At 33.5% G+C, this 18,609-nt stretch overlaps 1 protein-coding gene across 2 annotated transcripts in view; it reads left to right on the plus strand.

Annotated features, from left to right (window-relative positions):
* USP47 (ubiquitin specific peptidase 47) overlaps positions 1–18,609 on the plus strand; it is a 101,183-nt gene that overhangs the window by 43,782 nt on the left and 38,792 nt on the right. For both annotated transcript variants that reach the window (XM_019729265.3, XM_019729272.3), the window contains 3 exons: positions 4,520–4,665; positions 5,219–5,298; positions 7,411–7,560. In XM_019729265.3, the coding sequence (XP_019584824.1) occupies positions 4,520–4,665; positions 5,219–5,298; positions 7,411–7,560 (376 nt within the window). The remainder of the gene's footprint in view (positions 1–4,519; positions 4,666–5,218; positions 5,299–7,410; positions 7,561–18,609) is intronic.

The raw sequence follows: 18,609 nt of genomic DNA on the forward strand, positions 1-18,609 counted from the left end.
CACTTCATGAGACACACCTTCTTAAATAGTATTATATAAGAAAAGGATTTTTATGAGAGATTGGCATATAAAAACTTTTGGGGAGAGAGAATCGGAAATGCATAGACAGCAAAGGATAAAATTGATATGATTTACATTTGGGATAAATTATTATATATAGACTTCCGTTTCTTATAGCTTTAACTCCTTTATGAAGAAATATGATACCTGCTTTTTGAGATAATTCAAATGTGTAAACTACTTCTCATTTCCCTCCACTTCTCAATTTAAGAAACAAAGTTATTTTTAAATTTGCAAACTTTGTTTCTAAGTAATATATAATGCAACTGTTTGGTGTTTTGTATATTTGTGTGTTTCTAAAAGACTATATATATCAGATACATGCTCTATGAAGGAAGTCCATATTTAAATAAACCCTAAAGTCAGGTATTTTTATGAGTATCAATTATACATTTAATTCACCCTTGTTTTGTATGTTTTCTTTAAGTTACACATAACTTTTATTTTTTAAGACATTTTAAAGTACAAATAAACTGATTTCTTTCCTTTTTTGTGTTACTTTTGAGTAACATCCTTGAAATTACTATAAATATGTATTTAAAGTATTTTTGGAACTTTTAATATTGACTGTATTATTCAAACATTATATTACCGTTCCATTCATATGCAAGCTCATTATCTGAATTTACTTATAAAAGTTGACACGTTTTTCATTTGGCAAGTATTTGTTACCCAATAGAGTTCTATGCTCTATGCTAGGCACTTGGTGGATAGGGATGGAGTTAGAAAAACGTCTTTGTTATTGGGTTAGTTACAGACCTCTTCACAATAGCAACATGTATATGTATGAAATACAGAGGGTGCCAAAAAAATGCATACACACTTTAAGAAAGGAAAAAATGGTATTAAAATTGTACTACTCAATATATACCGATAACAAAAGATGAATACAAGTCATGTGTATACATTTTTTTGGTACCCTCAATAGTTTGAATAACATTTAAGGACAGCTAAATGCTGCGATTGTTTAGAGAAAAAGGAGATTAATGAAATTTGAAGAAGGGGCTTAGCATAGAAAGTAGAATTTGAGGTTGTAGAGCTAGGTATGGTTTGCCAGTTTGAGAAGAAAGAGCATTGCAGGTAGGAGGACTTTCACGAGCAAAAATGAGTAAGAGTCAGTGCTACCTGAATGCTGGGTGTTATTATTAGTTTGTATCAGATACGGTACTGAGCACTTTACATACAGACTCATTTAACTTTTATGGCAACTGTATGAATGCGGCGATGTTATTATCCACATTTTACAAAGGAGGTAACTGAAGGCACAGAGAGGTTAAGTACTTTGCTAGAGGCCGCGATGCTAGAAGTAGCACACCCAGTAGATACCATAATCCATTTCCTTATTCTGCCTGTATTGTAGCTGATGCCAATAAGTGTAATATGTCCCAGGGGCCTCTAGGAAATCAGGAAAACTGGAGTTTTTGTCAGAGTACTAGAAGTTGAGGTTAATAGATGGAGTCTAGAGCCTGCCCTCAAAGCTGGAACAAACTGTATAGTCTAGGGTGATATGCCTGTTTTGGCGAGTAGTACAGAGAAGCTGAGGTCCCAGGAGCTTGATTAACTGTGAGTTCTGATCCCTGAAAGTGGTTTGTAAATTTACGACACTGTGGAGGAGACTAAGCATAGGCAGGACTACTCATTCAGCAAACATATCGGATATTTACTGTATGCGAAGCACTCTGTTAGGCACAGAGATTACAGTAGTGAATAAGACAAAGTCCCTCCCTTGGGCCTTCCATAGGTCAGCTTACGTAAATGAGTTCATTTCACACAGTCATACCCTGTTTCCCCAAAAATAAGATCTAGCCGGACAATCAGCTCTCGTGCATCTTTTGGAGCAAAAATTAATATAAGACCAGGTATTTTATATATATTATATTATATTATATTATATTATATTATATTATATTATATTATATTATATTATATTATATTATATTATTATATTACATTTATTATATTATGTTATATTATTTTATATTATATTATATTATATTATATTATATTATATTATATTATATTATATTATATTAAGACCCGGTCTTATAGTAAAATATATTATATTTTTGCTCCAAAAGACGCATTAGAACTGATTGCCCGGCTAGGTCTTATTTTGGGGGAAACACGGTATATGCAATGAAAAATGCAAAGCAGGGCAATGTGGAAAGAGTAACTGTCAGGAGTTGGAGTAGTTAGTCCAAGAGGGCTTCTCTGAGGAACTACCAAGTGAATAGACTTCACAGGAACCAGTCCTGTGAAGATCTGGTGGAAGAGCATTCTAGGCAGACAGAACTGCAAGTGCAAAGGCCTCTGATGAAAAAGAAATCCACTGTGACTAGAGCCCAGTGAGTGAGGAGGGGAGGTGAGACATACCGTTAAGAGGAAGGCCAGATGCCTTGGGGATTGTGAGAAGAGGGACATTTATTACAGGTCAGGAAGCAAAGCCTGAGAGTCTAATGTTTCATAGTGTAGAGCTAAGGAAGGGATGGTTTGTTAAAAAGCCTGAGCCTCACTGGACTACAGGCAGGGTAAGCACTAGCATGAAAGGATAGGGTTCTATTTGTATATTTTCTCCACTTGTTACTTGATAGCCAACAGGGATTCTACCACTTTAAGATGTGGAGGCATGTAAGTGATGTGTTGTTTTAGGAAAGTTTATATAATGCAGCGTGCAGATTTGATTTGAAAGATAGGGAACCTTGGAGGAATCTTATTAAACCAGGCATGGATAATTGAGCGTCAGAATGGAGATGATGGCAGTGGTTATTATATTTCAGATTGAAAACTGATACAGCTTAGTGACAAATTTTATTTAGGAGTAAAGGAAAGGGAAGAATCAAATATGGCACCAAAGTTTCTAATTTAGGTGACTGGAGTAACAACAAGTATCAGCCTGATTTAAAACCTTTTAAAGTATTTGCACTAGAACTAAAAGGCAGGTGAGAATTCAGTTATTACAGTAATTCCTCCCACCAGTGAATTTCCCTGGCACGAAATTTAAGCATTCTGTGTTTTTGACTTCACTGTGTCTTTACAGCTACTGGGAGAAATTTAAATCCCATAATGTCAATTTAAAATCCCTTCTGTTGAGAAAAGTAAGAATAAAAGAGGGCTAGAGATTGAATATAGAAGGGTAGAAGGTTAAAGCAGATGTTAGGTAATGAGTAGAAGTGTTTGCAGGGAAGCTTTGAGAAGAAAAAAGTGAAATGTATTCCACTGACATCTGCAAGGCAGAAGGGAGCTTCGGTGTGTAAAAAAAGGGACAGGATCACAGAGCTGCAACTTCTAAGCCCTAAAATAAGAAAAGGATTGAACACTTTAACAAGGCCATGCTAAAAGAAAAAAATGAAAGACGTTTAGTAGATTTGTAAATTGCAGTAGAGGAAAATTAATGTTCCAGCCTCTTTTTGAAACTAAACAGGTTCTAGTGAGGAAGTGGAAAGTAATAATCTTATTGCCAACTTAAGAAAGTGAGAATCATTAATATTATCCTTATTTAATATTTTTGTCTTTGGCATTTTATTTTATTGTATATAAATTATTTTAAGGACTTTTGTAAGTACATTACAAACTTTAGTCCCCTGATCTTATTTTTTCCATGAGATTTGAAGTTCTTTGGTTAAGAATTTGCTTGTTATTGAGACAGACCCTGTAGTTAGGACTAGACTAATGTTTATCATAAGTTTGTGAGGTTAAAAATTTTATCTAGATTATTTTATTTACTTATATTCTCATTTTAAAACATTTGATTATGCACAATTTAAAACATATTGTGAAATAGTAGAATACATTTCTATGTACCCATCGTCCAGCTTTGAATATTGTCAACTCATGATCAGTCTTTTTTACTGATAATCCTTTACTCTGATTTTTTTGGAAGTACACCCCTATTATATTAGCTGTAAATTTTATCTCAGGTCAGTGCTAAGATTTACCTGATTACCTTATAAATTTTTAAACAATCTTCAAACCAGGATCCAGACAAGATCCATGCATTGAAATTGATTGATAAAGACAATCTATTTAAATTGTTTTTAATCCCCTTCCATCTTTTTTCTCCCTTGTAATTTAGTCCTTGAAAATATATATATAGATTGAAAACTGATGTTATTTGTGCTGTAGTTTCAACAATTTGGATTTTGATTAGTGAATGCCACTGTGTCATTTAATATTGTTCTATTCCCTCTATTTTTTGTGAATCAATAATTAGGACAAAAGTCTTGATCAGATTCAAGTTTGACGATTACTTTTAAATGTGCTTTGTGTTTCGTTCATGTTGTTTTCTTATGCCTTTTCTTGTTAAAGTCTAAATTCTTCTGAATTATGAATTGGAGAAAAACTAATGTTTCATTAGACATTAATAGGTTCAGTTAATATCCAAACTGTATAACCCCTGCCGCATAGGAGCTTACATTATTATGATGTTAATAAGTAATTTTCAATAATTTCATTTCAATAGGTGGGAATTTGAAGAATCTGAAGAAGATCCAGTGACAAGTATTCCATACCAACTACAAAGGCTTTTTGTTTTGTTACAGACCAGCAAAAAAAGAGCAATTGAAACCACAGATGTTACAAGGAGCTTTGGATGGGATAGTAGTGAGGGTACTAATTCTCTTGTAATGATAAGTATTTCTAATATTCAAAGGAATTCTAGGAGATTATATTATAAGCAAATAACACAAATTTACTTAATTAACTTTACATTAAACATTTTTATTGCTTTTTGCTGGGATTTAAAAATAACTTACTTTTAAAATTTAAGCTCTGAGGGGTAAATTTTTGATCAATTAAAATTGCTTATAAAATACATTTGGTAATACTCTGTATATAGTTAAACTAAAATTTTCAATTTGTTGTTTTAGATTTTCTTAACTCTACAGTGAAAAAATAACAATACTATGCTATACAATACATACTATACAATAGATACTATAGCACCATAAAGCATGTTATTTATAAAATACTGAAATGTCTTGATTTTTTTCCTTGTGATTGCCTTTTCATAACTGTAGTGTATGTTTTGTGTTCTTTTTAAATTTATCATTATTTCTGTAGACTTTTCCATGCTTCTGACAAATTTGCTTTTAAACAACAAATTAACATTTTACTGCACTAAATTTACTGCTATTTTTAATTAAATTTTATCTTAAAATAGCTTGGCAGCAGCACGATGTACAAGAACTGTGCAGAGTCATGTTTGATGCTTTGGAACAGAAATGGAAACAAACAGAACAGGTAATTCATCCCTCTCAAGTTGAGAGGAGTGTTTTCTAATACATCATTTATTACCTTAAAGTGGCTTTTATTCTATTGTAATGTTTTAACTTGGTCATAGGTCAGTTGTTAAGTACTAAATGGGGAATCGAAAGTACTAGGTTCTCACTTGACCATTTACTGAGTCATAAAAATCCTCATTAAAACACCGTAGACCTCAGTTTTCTCATCTTTAAAATAAGGAAGTTGGGCTCTATTATCTAGATGGTCTCTTTTTAGCTAAGAACTATATAATTCATATTGAAAACTACAAACACATTCATATATGCGTGTGTAGGTGCATGCGTGTGCGTGCATGTTTGGGAGAGATGATTTTTGAACAGTATTTTCAGGTATTTACTAAGTATCTGTTTTATAATCTGTAATACATTATAAAGTATATTCATCAAGCATTGCATCTTCATTTTGGCCATATGCTTTTGACAGTCAGGATCCTTGTTAATCTGACCTTATTCTTCTTATCCAGCAGAAGGAGAAACAGGTTTGAAGATGGGAGAACATTAGATATATCATTGGGATTACGAATAGGGCTGAACTGAATGAGGCTCAGGACTCAGTACAGAGAATTTGTATTAGGTATAGTGATTGAGGATCATAGGGATAAAAAAGGGGAAGAATCTGGAAGATAGCCTGGAGAGTCTACGGTCTGATTGGAACGATTATGATGGCTTGGACCAGAGTTTTTCAAACGGTAGATTGTGATCCATTTGTGGATTATGAAATCAGTTTAGTGAATCTACACCATCACTTTTTAAAAAATGGAATAGAATAGAAAAGTATAAGAGAGCATCACAAAAGTAAGGGTAAGAATTGAATTGTGCAACTTTTGTTAGTTAGATTACTTGGTTTCAATGAAAATTATTTTATTTTTGTGGGTTACTATCAACACTGTTTCAAAAACATTGGATTGAACCACTTAGAAATGCCCTCCCACATGCAGAAGACAAAACCAACTATGATTGGGACAGGTGAATGAAGAAGGCTTTATTAAATAAATAGTATTGGAGTAAAAATGATGGTAGATCCTAGTTTGAAGGTTTATAAATCCTAGACATTTGAAGAGATGTAAATTTATGAAAGAGGTAAACTTTCTTCTTATCTATTCTTAAGAGATATTGAAAAAAAATTGTACGTTTATTTAGTGATCTGGTTTGTCTCATGGTCCTATGGGATTGTATTTTAGACACTTTATGTAGATGGTATTAGGGGGCTGTTTCTTCCTCATAGGTCTGAAGGTACCCTTCCTCTTTTTACATCTGTCTGTGGGTCAACACTTCACTAAGGTCAACTGGGGCATTCCTACTGAGTTCCAAGGTTTGGGTACAAGACTCTTGAGGCAAGACATTCACATGGAGGGTGCTTACTTAGGGAGTTATGTCCCTTCTTTGGACCAGAACAGCCCCAGTTGGCTCAGTGTGGGGAGTAGATGAGAGATCTGTTCTTTTAGATGAAGATATTTTGAGGGAGATAGAGTTTAATATATATTTTTAAATTTCTACACATTTAAAAAAAGTTATACTGAAAGCTTCTTTAAATTGTTTTATGCAGGTTACAGAAAGTTAACTTTTATTTGCACCTCGAACTAGAAGATAGGATTTTAGAAATCAGAATATATTATTGTAAGAGTGATGATATGCATAAGTAACGCCATGAAAACAGCCAGTTATTTAACTGTGTAATTATTAACATGCCTAAAATGATGGATTAGGATGTATTCTCACCCTAATGAAAAGATACGAGGCTTAATAGTATAATAAATTGGTAACTGATTTCAACAGAACATATTTTAATAGAGGGGTTTTTAATATATGAAAATTGAAAGAGTTAGTTTTTGGACATTGATTTTTAAATTATTGTTCATCTAATTTTATTGCTTTCTATTTGATTTTTATCAAGACTTGATTGTTTTTCAGTATAATTTTAGACAAATCTTAAAGCTTTCTAAAATTTCCATAATAAGAATGAATATCCTTTTGAAATTCATTTTTAAAAGAATGAATTATTGTGTTTTCACATATTTAAAAAATTATTTTTAAGGAACACTTTTTAAAATATAAATGTACTTATTTTTAGGCTGATCTTATAAATGAACTATATCAAGGCAAGCTGAAGGACTACGTGAGATGTCTGGAATGTGGATATGAGGGCTGGAGAATCGACACGTATCTTGATATTCCATTGGTCATCCGACCTTATGGGTCCAGCCAAGCATTTGCTAGTGTGGTGTGTACCTTTCCGCTGACTGCTTGTGTATCCCTACACAGAATACATAATAGCACAGTGGTATAATCTATCGTAAGGTAAGTATCATCCTAGATACACCTTCTTGGGTTGTTAGTCATTCCTGCATTTAGACAGCAAAATCTAGAAGATTTTGACCCTTCAGTGAGTCCTAATAGTGCATGTATAAGAGGGAAAGTGAATGCATATGTACTGCCTCATGGCTCAGTATTTTATTCTTTCTGAAGGTGACTAGATTATTTCACTTTATTTATTTGTTTTAACTTATAAACAGTTGGATCTATAAATGCTATTTTTGTGACTTTTTTTTTTGCATTGGAAAGTATGTTTTGTTTTAGGGACATTGTTTTGTTCCATACACTTCTAAAGTTGGAAAAATAACCTTTGATTTTATGATAAACAGAGTCCACATTTTTAAAGGAGCGTCCCTATTCAAAAATTTAAAACCATACATTATATAAGCTGATAATTTGAAGAATCAGAACTAAATATATTTAGTTTATTTATAGATTGAATATCTAAGTGGGAGGTTATCTAAGATTTTCTCATTCTTCCTGTTAAATCCATTTCTTAATTACTTTTGGTAATTTTATTGCCTTTTATTCTTATGTATGTGTGTTTACTTGTACAAGAGGAGAGTCATGGAAGGAATTAAGTTGATATTTAAAATGAAAGTGTTCAGAAACATTTATTTTGAACCCATTATGAGCCAGGGGAAACTTTCAGAGCTAAGTAAGACATCTAAAAAGTGTAATTTCATCATGGTGTTGTTTTGGGTCTATTTAGACTGTTAACAAGCTGATGGTGGCTTGTAGCTAAAATCAGTGTTTTTAAAGCCAGTTGGTACTTTGTCCTCTAAAGTAGTGCTGCGAGTATGGTTTGTTCTTCTGGTCTCTAGGACAATTGATTCCCTTTGCTTTTTTTCTCCTACTTTTATATGACTATCAGAAAATAATCAGCAGGAAGTTATGGAATCAAAGTAAAAAGATCTTTTCTGGATAGTAGAAGATCAAGAATCCCTTCCTCCACTATTTTCAGTCTACTTACTGAATAGATTTGAAAGTTTTTGTTAAATGTTAATAGTACACTCTGTACACTGCCATTCTTTGTATGTGAGATTGGCCATGGTTTGAGTGGCTATTTTTGTTTTTCTTTGTTTTGTTTTTACTTTATTTTGGCAGTTTAAGTAGAAGTAAAATACTGAAAAACCATTGAAAATTGGTTAATACTTGTCTTTCAATGACTTATTTCTAACTTATTTTTTTAAATATTGGCATTTCTTTAGCAAAATATACTAGGGAAATTTTTGGTTGTCCCAAATGATATAGACTATTTTGTTTATGAAAGTATCTTTTATGAAGGACTTTACATGTATACATTCAGTTCAGTTTTTTATGTATTAATTGAATGTTGAGGAAGCTAGTTTTATTTGTATTGTGTTGCAATGTTTTATTTGAGTATTCAGCAAATATAATTGCTTACTTAAATATTTGTCATTATTTATTTACCTGCTGAATTGCCACCACTCTCTTAAGTACGTTAGAGACACAGCAACGAAGCGATTTGGAGGATACTTTTGGAGAAGTAAAGTCATATCTGTAAATGAAATTCTCCAAAGATAGTAATCCTCCATGGATGCAAGGATGGTGGTGGTGGTGGTGGTGGTGGTGATTCAGTGGGAATTGGGCATTACAGCTATGAGGCAGTATGTGAGCAGATTCATGACACACATGCGCTAATAGGGCTTGAAGAAGGCAATTTAAAACTTCCTAGACTTTGCTGGAATCTCTTGAGGGAAATAACAGCAGGTGAAACTACCCAAGATAGGGGTTCTAAGGAGGATACTACCTTCAGAGAACTTTAGTTAGAGGTAAGTGATTTCCCATTATTTTCTGAATTCAAAACCTATGTAACCCACACATCCTACTTACTCCACAGAAATTACCACACAGCATCTAAAATTAGTTTTATATCACTGCTTGCCATTGTGTATTTTGTTAACTTTGTGTATTTCATGTGTTTTCAAAAGAATTTGGTATTAATGTGGATTGTAAAAATCTAGTTAAAAGAGTATTATAAAATCTCATTCAGGCTATCTAATATCTGGCCTTAATTTGAATTGAACTCTTTTTAAGTTTGTTTTCCTACTTTTAATTTTGGATTCTGTATTTTTATCTTACTGGCTATATATACACATAAATACAAGCACACATGAATACATACACATATATACACACATATACATACATACACATACAACATTGATGGTTATATGTTTTGTTTATCGTATGTTCTGTTCAGTGAACCACAGTATTACAGATATGTGTATACAGTGAGGTTAATACCTCTGTTTAATTTCAGACAATTAAGTGAGGTTCTGTTGAAAATTGAAGTGTTTTTTTAAACCATCTGAAACATTCAATTTCTGGAGTTTTATCTCCATGTTCAAATAAAGTACTTGAGAATAACATTTATGATTAAGATATGAATAGAATTAGCACTTAGCTAATTTATTCTTATGACATCTATAATCAATTTTTATGATTGTTTTCAGCATGATTAATAGAGGACTTTTTTAAATGAGTGCTAGTAATTGCCTACAATTTTTTAAAGAAGCTTTTCATCATAATACTTTCCTTATTGAATTATTTTTTATTTATAACTATATTTATTGAATTTCTGGTCTTAATTTTACATGGCCAAGTAGGGAATCAGTATTTAAGGGCTCTCCTGCCATTCTCTCTCTTTCTCAGATTGAGTTCTCTGCAACACTAGTCTCCAATGGGATTTAATCGATGTTCAGGGGAACGCTTTTTTGATTAAATAAATGTGGCAAACTGTGTAACTGTAATCCTCTTTGGGAAGTTCACAGTGTGTATTTTATTTTAAACGCCCTAAGGATTCCTGTAGTAGAGAAATTTATTTAACCATGTTTAACCTAGCATTGTCTTTCTCTGTGGGACATCTGTTAATATTTCAAGGGACACTTGGATTCTGAGGAACATATTTTGGAAAGCACTGCATTAGAGTAAGGTGATTTAAGGAATATTTCTAATTTGTTACATTGACATTTATGTCCTTGGGATGTTGAGGGGGAGTGAGAATACTGAAATATGTTTTAATTTCCTTTTTAAATATATTTTGTTATTAATCCTAAAAAATTAATATCCGCTGAAAAATTACTTGTACTAGTCTTTTTAAAAATTTTGTTCTTAATGATTTATTAGGTAATTGGAATCTTTTATTTTTACTGATTAGAGCTGTCTATATAAAACCAGTCTTTCTGAATTTCATAATCAAAGAAACCTTGAATCTGCTTATTACCAAGCACATTTGAGGATGTATTATTGTAAGGAGCTAGTCCTAAATACATTCTAATGATACATAAAAATTAGAAACATAATTTTTTGTTAATTAAGCATATTTCATAAACTAAACAGCGTTAGAGTCTCACATGTTTGACATTAGGGAAGGGCTTTTCTATTTAACAGTAAAATTTTAGACACTATGTTTTTATGGGGATCTTGTCATTTAACATATTTATTGAGTTGCCTACTCTGTGGCAGGTACTGTTCTAGGCCATTTTCTATTAGGATACTTTTATTCTATTATTGGGTAAGTACATTTAAATATCTCTTTATTAGGACAAAATGTGTTCAGAAGTCTGAAATTGGGTTTAGCTGTATAGTTCCATATAGTGTCTTTGGAAAGATCAGATTATGTAAAAGACTTTTCTTCCCTAAGTAAACGTAGTTTAATGAATTTATTAAAAATTTTGAATGGAAAATTGTTAAATTCGTAAGTATTTATGAAATCAAAAGAATTTCAAATGTTTAGTGTACGTAAGTTAATATCATAAGTCCTTCCCTAATTTAGCAGGTGATTTGGACATTCTTCTGTGGCTGGCTTAGCCATATAACTCATTTGGATGACGGAGTGGTCCAAACTTGCCCAAATTTTTAAGCATCACATAAAGAAAAATCTCTTCCACATAAATTCCAGGAATTTGTGTGGTTGAACATAGTGGAAGCAGTTTAAAAAGTGGGACTTCTGCTTTCAGGAAGATGGAGTAGATGTACATTGTCCTATTCCTCCCGCTAAAACTGAAAATCTTGAACATTAAGTATAAAATAAACATGAGAAAGAAGATTCTGAAAGGCATAAAGACTAGGGACCTCAGGATTCAAGGAATGACGTGGGGTGAGTTCCTCAGGTTTTCTCTTTGCCTAATATATCCCAAACTTGGAGTGGAAGAAGCCTGGAAACAGTAACAGGCACGGATTAAAGAGCCTGCTCGCTCTAATCAAAAGACCAGGAAAGGGACAGCCTAGCGAGACAGAAAACTTTTATGTAATAACTGCTCTGTCCTAGCCGAGCACTGCGGAAGGACGATGGCCGCTGCTCCAGCCTGTGCCTGCCCAAACTGAATGGGGATCCCAAACTTCCCCCTTCCCAAGTTATAACTAGGTGCTCCAGCCCCCACCACCACCACCACCATGGTGGTTTCAGAGAAGGCTGAGTAAGGAGCCAGGAGTATCATCTCTGCTGGGTGGTAATGAACCTCCCCACTGCCATTCTCCTGTTCCTCTGTTTCCGTGTAATTAGAGACCACATGAGAAGCCTGGCCTTCCACTCCCACCTGACAGTAAGGAGGTACTTCTTTCTCTCCCCACTGGAGTAATGCCTAGTGGAGAGTCAGGGCTTTCATCACCTCCCAGTGGTAAGGAGCCTAGCCCCCTCCCACCTGTGGTGTCAGTGGAGGCCACAGGGGGAGCAGTAATGAGCCACTCCTGCTCCTCACCGCCAGGGTAATATTAGCAGAGGCCTACAGAGCAGCCAGAATCCCTACCCTTGCCCAGCACTAATGAGGAGGCCCTCTCTACCTCAGGTGTCAACAGAGACTAAGTGGGAAATCTGGACTTCTGTCCAGCAGTAATGAGGCAGAGCCCTTTTCCTCAGCTGGAGCAGTGTCAAACCAACCAGCTAAACTAGAAGATTTAAATAGGATCTAGAATCTCATAACATAATACCCTAAATGTCCAGGTTTCAATTTAAAAAATCACTCTACATTCTAAGAACTAGGAAAATCTCATTTTGAATGAAAGAAGAGACAATAAATAGAAACAAACACTGAAACAACAAGTTAGAATTATCTGACAAATATTTTAAAGCAGACATCACATAAATATTTCAGTGTGAGATCTCAAACCCACTTGAAACATAAAAAACTAGAAAGTCAGAGGGAAGAAATAGCAGATATAAAGAAAAATGAAATGGGAATTCAGAACTGAAAAATACAATAATCAAAAAACAAAATATAAAAAAACTCAATGGATAGGCTCAACAGCAGAATGGAGAAGACAGAGGAAAGAATCAGTGAACTAACTTGAAGATAGGGCAATAGAAATTGCCCCATCCAAATAGAGAGAAAATAGAGTGGGGGAAAAAAATGTTCCTCAAGGCCATATAGGACTATAACAAAAGATCGAACATTTGTGTCATTTGGAGTCCTAGAAGGAGAGGAAAAAGAAGGCAGGGCTGGAACTAATAATCGAAGAAATAGCGACTGAAAACTTCCCAAATTGGCAAAAGGCATAAACCTACAGATCCATGAAGCTGACCAAACTCCAAACAGGATAAACCAAAAGAACTCTACGTCAAGTCCAGTTATAGCCAAACTTACGAAAACTAGACTAAGAAAATATCTTGAAAGTGGCAAGTGAGAAAAGGGTACCTTTTCTTAGAAAAGCACTCTGATTTTCATGAGCACATTTGTCATCAAAAGCTGTGGATGCCAGAGGGAAGTGGCACAGTTTTCAGGTGTTGAAAGACAAGAACTGTCAACTAGTCTTATACCAAGGGAAAATATTCTTCAGGAATGAAGGGAAAGTCAAGTCATTCTTAGATGAGGGAACACCAAGAGCATTTGTCACCAGCAGACCTAACTTTCAAAAAATGGCTAAAGAAAGTAAACAGAAAGGAAATTATAAAGGTAGGCATGTTGGAACATTAGGAATGAAAAAATGACACGGTAAGCAAAAATCTGGGTAAATGGGCTTTCGTTCTCCTGAGTTTTCTAAATTATGTTTGAAGGTTGAACCAAAATTATGTGATTCTAAATATATGTATAGGAAATTTTTTAAGGCAATTATATTATAAATGGGAAGGGGTAAGAAGTCAAAAAGGAAAGTAAAGTGTCTGTATTTCACTTGAACTCTTGAAAGGATGTTACCAATATGCTGTTATGTATGTATAATGCCTACAGCAACCACTGAAAAAGAGATACACTCAAAAACACTATAGATAAATCAAAATAGAGTTCAAAAAATGTTCAAGTAATCCACAAGGAGACAGGAGAAAGAGAACAACAAAAAAATTACAATAGCAGATTTAGTTCCATGTAAATAATCTAACTATAGCAACTGAAAGGTCAAGATCGGCATATTAGATTAAAAAGCATGACCTAATAGTATGCTATCTACAGAGAACTTTCAAATATGTTGGTATAGACAGATTGGAAGTAAAAGGATGGAAAATGATATATCATGTAAACATTAATCTAGAGAAATGAGGAATGGCTATATTAATATCAGATCAAGTAGACCATAGAGCAAAGAAAATTACTTGAGACAGAGAGCGTCATTATATAATGATAAAAGGGTCAGTCCATCAAGAAGATAGCAATCCTAAACGTGTATGTATCAAGTAGTAGAACTGCAAACGATATGTTTCAAAAATTGCCTGAACTAAAAGGAGAAATGAACAAATCTACAATTGTAGTTGGAGACTTCTTTGCCCGTTTCTCAATAATTTATATGTAGAACCTCTAGACAGGAAATTAAAAAAGCAAAGGTATAGAACTCACCAACAGCATCAGCGTATAGAATCTAACGGGCATTTATCAAACTTTGCACTCAACAGTAGCAGAATATGTTCTGTCCAAGTGCCCATGGACTGTATTCCAGGATAGACTATACCCTGGACCATAAAACAAGCGTCAACAAATTTAAAAGAATTAAAATCATAGACTGTGTGTTTTTTAACCATAGTGAAATCAAATTGGAAATCAATAACAGAAAGATAACTAGAAAAATCACTAAACACATGAAAAATAAACAACACATTTCTAAATAATCCATGAGTCAAAGAGAAAGTTTTAAGGAAATTAAAAAAAAAACTGAATTATCTGAAAATGAAAATATAACATCAAAAATTTTGAGACACAGCTAAAGCAATACTGAGAGGAAAACTTAGAGGATTAAATGCTGACCTTTAGTAAAATGCTTACATTAGTAATGAGGAAAAGTTTTGAATCAGTAATCTGAGCTTCCACCTAACATGGAAAAAGAAGAACAAAAGAAACCCAAAGCAAGCAGAAGGAAAGACATAATTTATTTTGAGCAGAAATCAGTAAAATTGAAAACAAAAACAATCAAGAAAATCACAAAACAGTTAATTCTCTGAAAAGATCAATTGATAAACCTATAACTAAACTGACAGAGGGAAAAAAAGGAGGGAGAGAAGACAAATTCCCAATATTAAGAATGAAGTGAATACCACTACAGACCTTGCAGGTATCAAAAAGGTAATAAGGGACTACAGTGAGCAACTCTGCACACATAAATTTGATAACTTAGATGAAATGAACCAATGCCTTGAAAAGCACAAACTGCAACTCATCCAGTGTGAATTAGATAATTCATAATTTAAAATTTCTCAAAAAGGAAATCTCCAAGTCAAATGGTTTCACTGGAGACTCATACAAAACATTTTAGAGCAATGAACATCAGTTCTACATAATCTCTTCCAAAAAATAGATACAAAGGGAACCCTTCCCAATTTATTTTATGAAGCTAGTTTTATCCTGATACTAAACCAAGCAAAGATAGTTAAAACAACACCAACAAAAAAACTATGACCCAGTCAGTATCCTTAAGGCATATAGATAGGAAAATCCTTACTAAACTATCAGCAGATAGAATCAAGCAATATATAAAAGTAATTATATACCATGACCAAGTAGAATTCATTTCAGGAATTCAAGGCTGATCAATATTAAAAAGTAAATAGTTAACCTACCATATTAACAGGCAAAAGAATAAAATTTACGTGATCCATCAATTGACTCAGAAAAAGCACTTGACAAAATTCAATATCCACTCATGACAAAAACTCTCAAAAAAACTAGGAATAAAAGATAATTTTCTCAACCGAATAAAGGACATATTCAAAAAACCTACAGCTGAGATCATACTTCATGGTGAAAGACTGAATACTTGCCCTATATAATGTCAAGGTTATCTAGGCAAGGATTGTCTGCTCTTACCGCTGTTGTTCGGTATAGTACTAGAAGTCCTAGCCAACACAGTGAGGCAAGAAGAGGAAATGAAAGACATACCAATCAATGGAGGAGATTAAATTGTCGCCCCCCCCCCCTTTTTTAGATAACATGATATTTTATGTAAAAAATCCCGAGGCATCCCCAAAAAAAACAATAAAACCCTAGAAGTAATAAGTGAGTTTAGCAAGGTAGCAAGATACAAACCTACAAAAATCAATTGTATTTCAAAATATTAACAAAGAACATGTGGAAAGTGAAATTAAAAATACAATACCATTTACAGTTGTAGAAAAAAAAACAAACCTTAGGTATATACCTAACAAAATATGTACTGGGACCTATGTGCTAGAAACTACAAACTCTGAAAAGAATATTTAAATGGAGAGACATTCTGTGCTCATCAATTGGAAGATTAACATGGTAAAGAGGTCAGTTCTCCCCCAAATTATATAGGCTTAATACAGTTCCTTTCAAAATTTAGCAAGATTTTTTGATGATCTACTCAAGCTCATTCTAAAATTTATGTAGAAGACAAAGGAACTGAAATAGCTAGAATAGCTAAAATAATTTTGGGGGAAGAAAAGAGTAAAGTTGGAGAAATCAGTCTACCTGATTTCAAGACTTATTATGTAGCTACCGTAATCAAGGCTGTGTGGTATTAGTGAAGGGATAGAAAAATAGATTATAGTAGAACAGAATAGAAAACCTATAAATAGACCCACACAAATACGCGTTTGCATAACTGATTTTTGAGAAAATCACAAAAGTGATTCAATGAAAGATGCTCTTTACAACATATGGTGTTGGAACAATTGTGCACCCATATGCACAAAAAAAGAACCTCTACTTAGACCTCACATATGGTACAAAAATTAACTCAAAATGGATCATAAACTAAAACATAAAGTGTAAAGTTTTAAACTTTTAGAAATATAAATAGAAAAAATCTTCCAGATCTAGGGTTAAGTAGTAAGTTCTTAGATTTGATACGAAAAGTGCAGTCTACAAAGGGGAAAAATTGACAAGTTGGAATTCATCAAAATTAAAAAATTTGCTGTTTGAAAGCCCATGTGAAGAGGATAAAAATAGAAGCTACAGATTGAACAAATATACTTGAAAATCACATATATGACAAAGGACTAGTATATAGGATATGTAAAGAAGTCTCAAAACAGAAGTAAAAAATAACCCAAACAAGTTGGCCGCGTGGCTCAGTTGGTTAGAGCACGAGCTCTCAACAACAAGGTTGCTGGTTCAATTCCCACATGGGATGGTGGACTGAGCCCCCTGCAACTAAAGATTGAAAATGGCAACTGGACTTGGAGCTGAGCTGTGCCCTCCACAACTAGATTGAAGGATACGACTTGGAGCTGATGGGCCCTGGAGAAACACACTGTTCCCCAATATTCCCAAATTAAAATAAATAATAACCCAAACAATCCATTTAGACAATTGGCAAAAGACATAAATAACATTTCATTGAAGAGGATATACAGATGTCAAATAAATACTGGAAAATTTTTCAGCATCACTAGGGAAATACAAATTCAAACCATCATGAGAATATTACCTACTGAATGGCTAAAATGAAAAATAATGACAGCACAAAAAGCTGGCAACAGTGAGTAAACTGGATCACTCATACATTCTTAGTGGGAATCTGAAATGTTACAGGTAGTTTATTGTAAAACTACACATGCAATTACCATAAACTGCAGCAATTGTACTACTCTTGGTTATTTATGCCAGGGAAGTGAAAGCTTATGTTCACACAAACACCTGTACACAGATGTTCATAGCATCTTTATTTTAATGTCCCAAAGCTGGAATCAGCCCACATGTCCTTCAGCAAGTGAATGGTTTAACAGGCTATACATACAAATCATAGACTACTACTCAGCAATAAAAAAAGAGCAAATTACTGATATATGTGAAACCTTCAATGAATCCCCTGGGAATTATGTTGAGTGGAAAACAGTTCATCCCAAAAGGTTATATATGTTATATATAATTCCATTTATGTAATATTTTTTATTTCACAAAATTTTGAACCGGGGGAACAGATAAACCGTTGCCAAAGCTTATAGATTTGGTGGGGTCCGGGATGATGGGTAAGTGGTTACTGTAAAAGGGCAACATAAGGCATCCTTGTGGTGCAGGAACTCTTCAGTCTGTTTATCACCTATACAGGTGATAAAACTGTATAGAACTTCATATACACACATGCACACACAGATGAATACACTTAAACTGGGAAAATCTGAGTAAGACAGGTGGATTGTGTCAATGTTGATATCCTGGTTATAGTATACTATAGTTTTGTAAAACGTTACATTAGAGGAAACTGGGCAAAGTGTACAAGGGTTCTCTCTGTATAATTTCTTATAATTGTATGTGAATCTACAATTAACTCAAAAATTGCAATAAAATAAGTAGAAGGCTTAGGTAAAAGTATTCGGGGTACTTTTCCTAGTTAGACAAAACAAAAACATATCATACATATATTAAAATATGTATCCTGAGACGATAGTTCAGTATATCTGCTGCTGTATATCAATAGCACAAAATTTTAAGTACCTGAAAATCAGTTAGGAAATAGTTATCAGTAGTGGTTCTGATTTATCTTTGTTCAGTTTGAAAAATAAAACATCACATTTTAATACCCATTTCTCCACTCAAAATAGACATTG

Source organism: Rhinolophus sinicus, chromosome 14, assembly GCF_057876585.1.
Source record: "Rhinolophus sinicus isolate RSI-liver-muscle chromosome 14, RSI-T2T, whole genome shotgun sequence".
Lineage (NCBI taxonomy): Eukaryota > Metazoa > Chordata > Mammalia > Chiroptera > Rhinolophidae > Rhinolophus > Rhinolophus sinicus.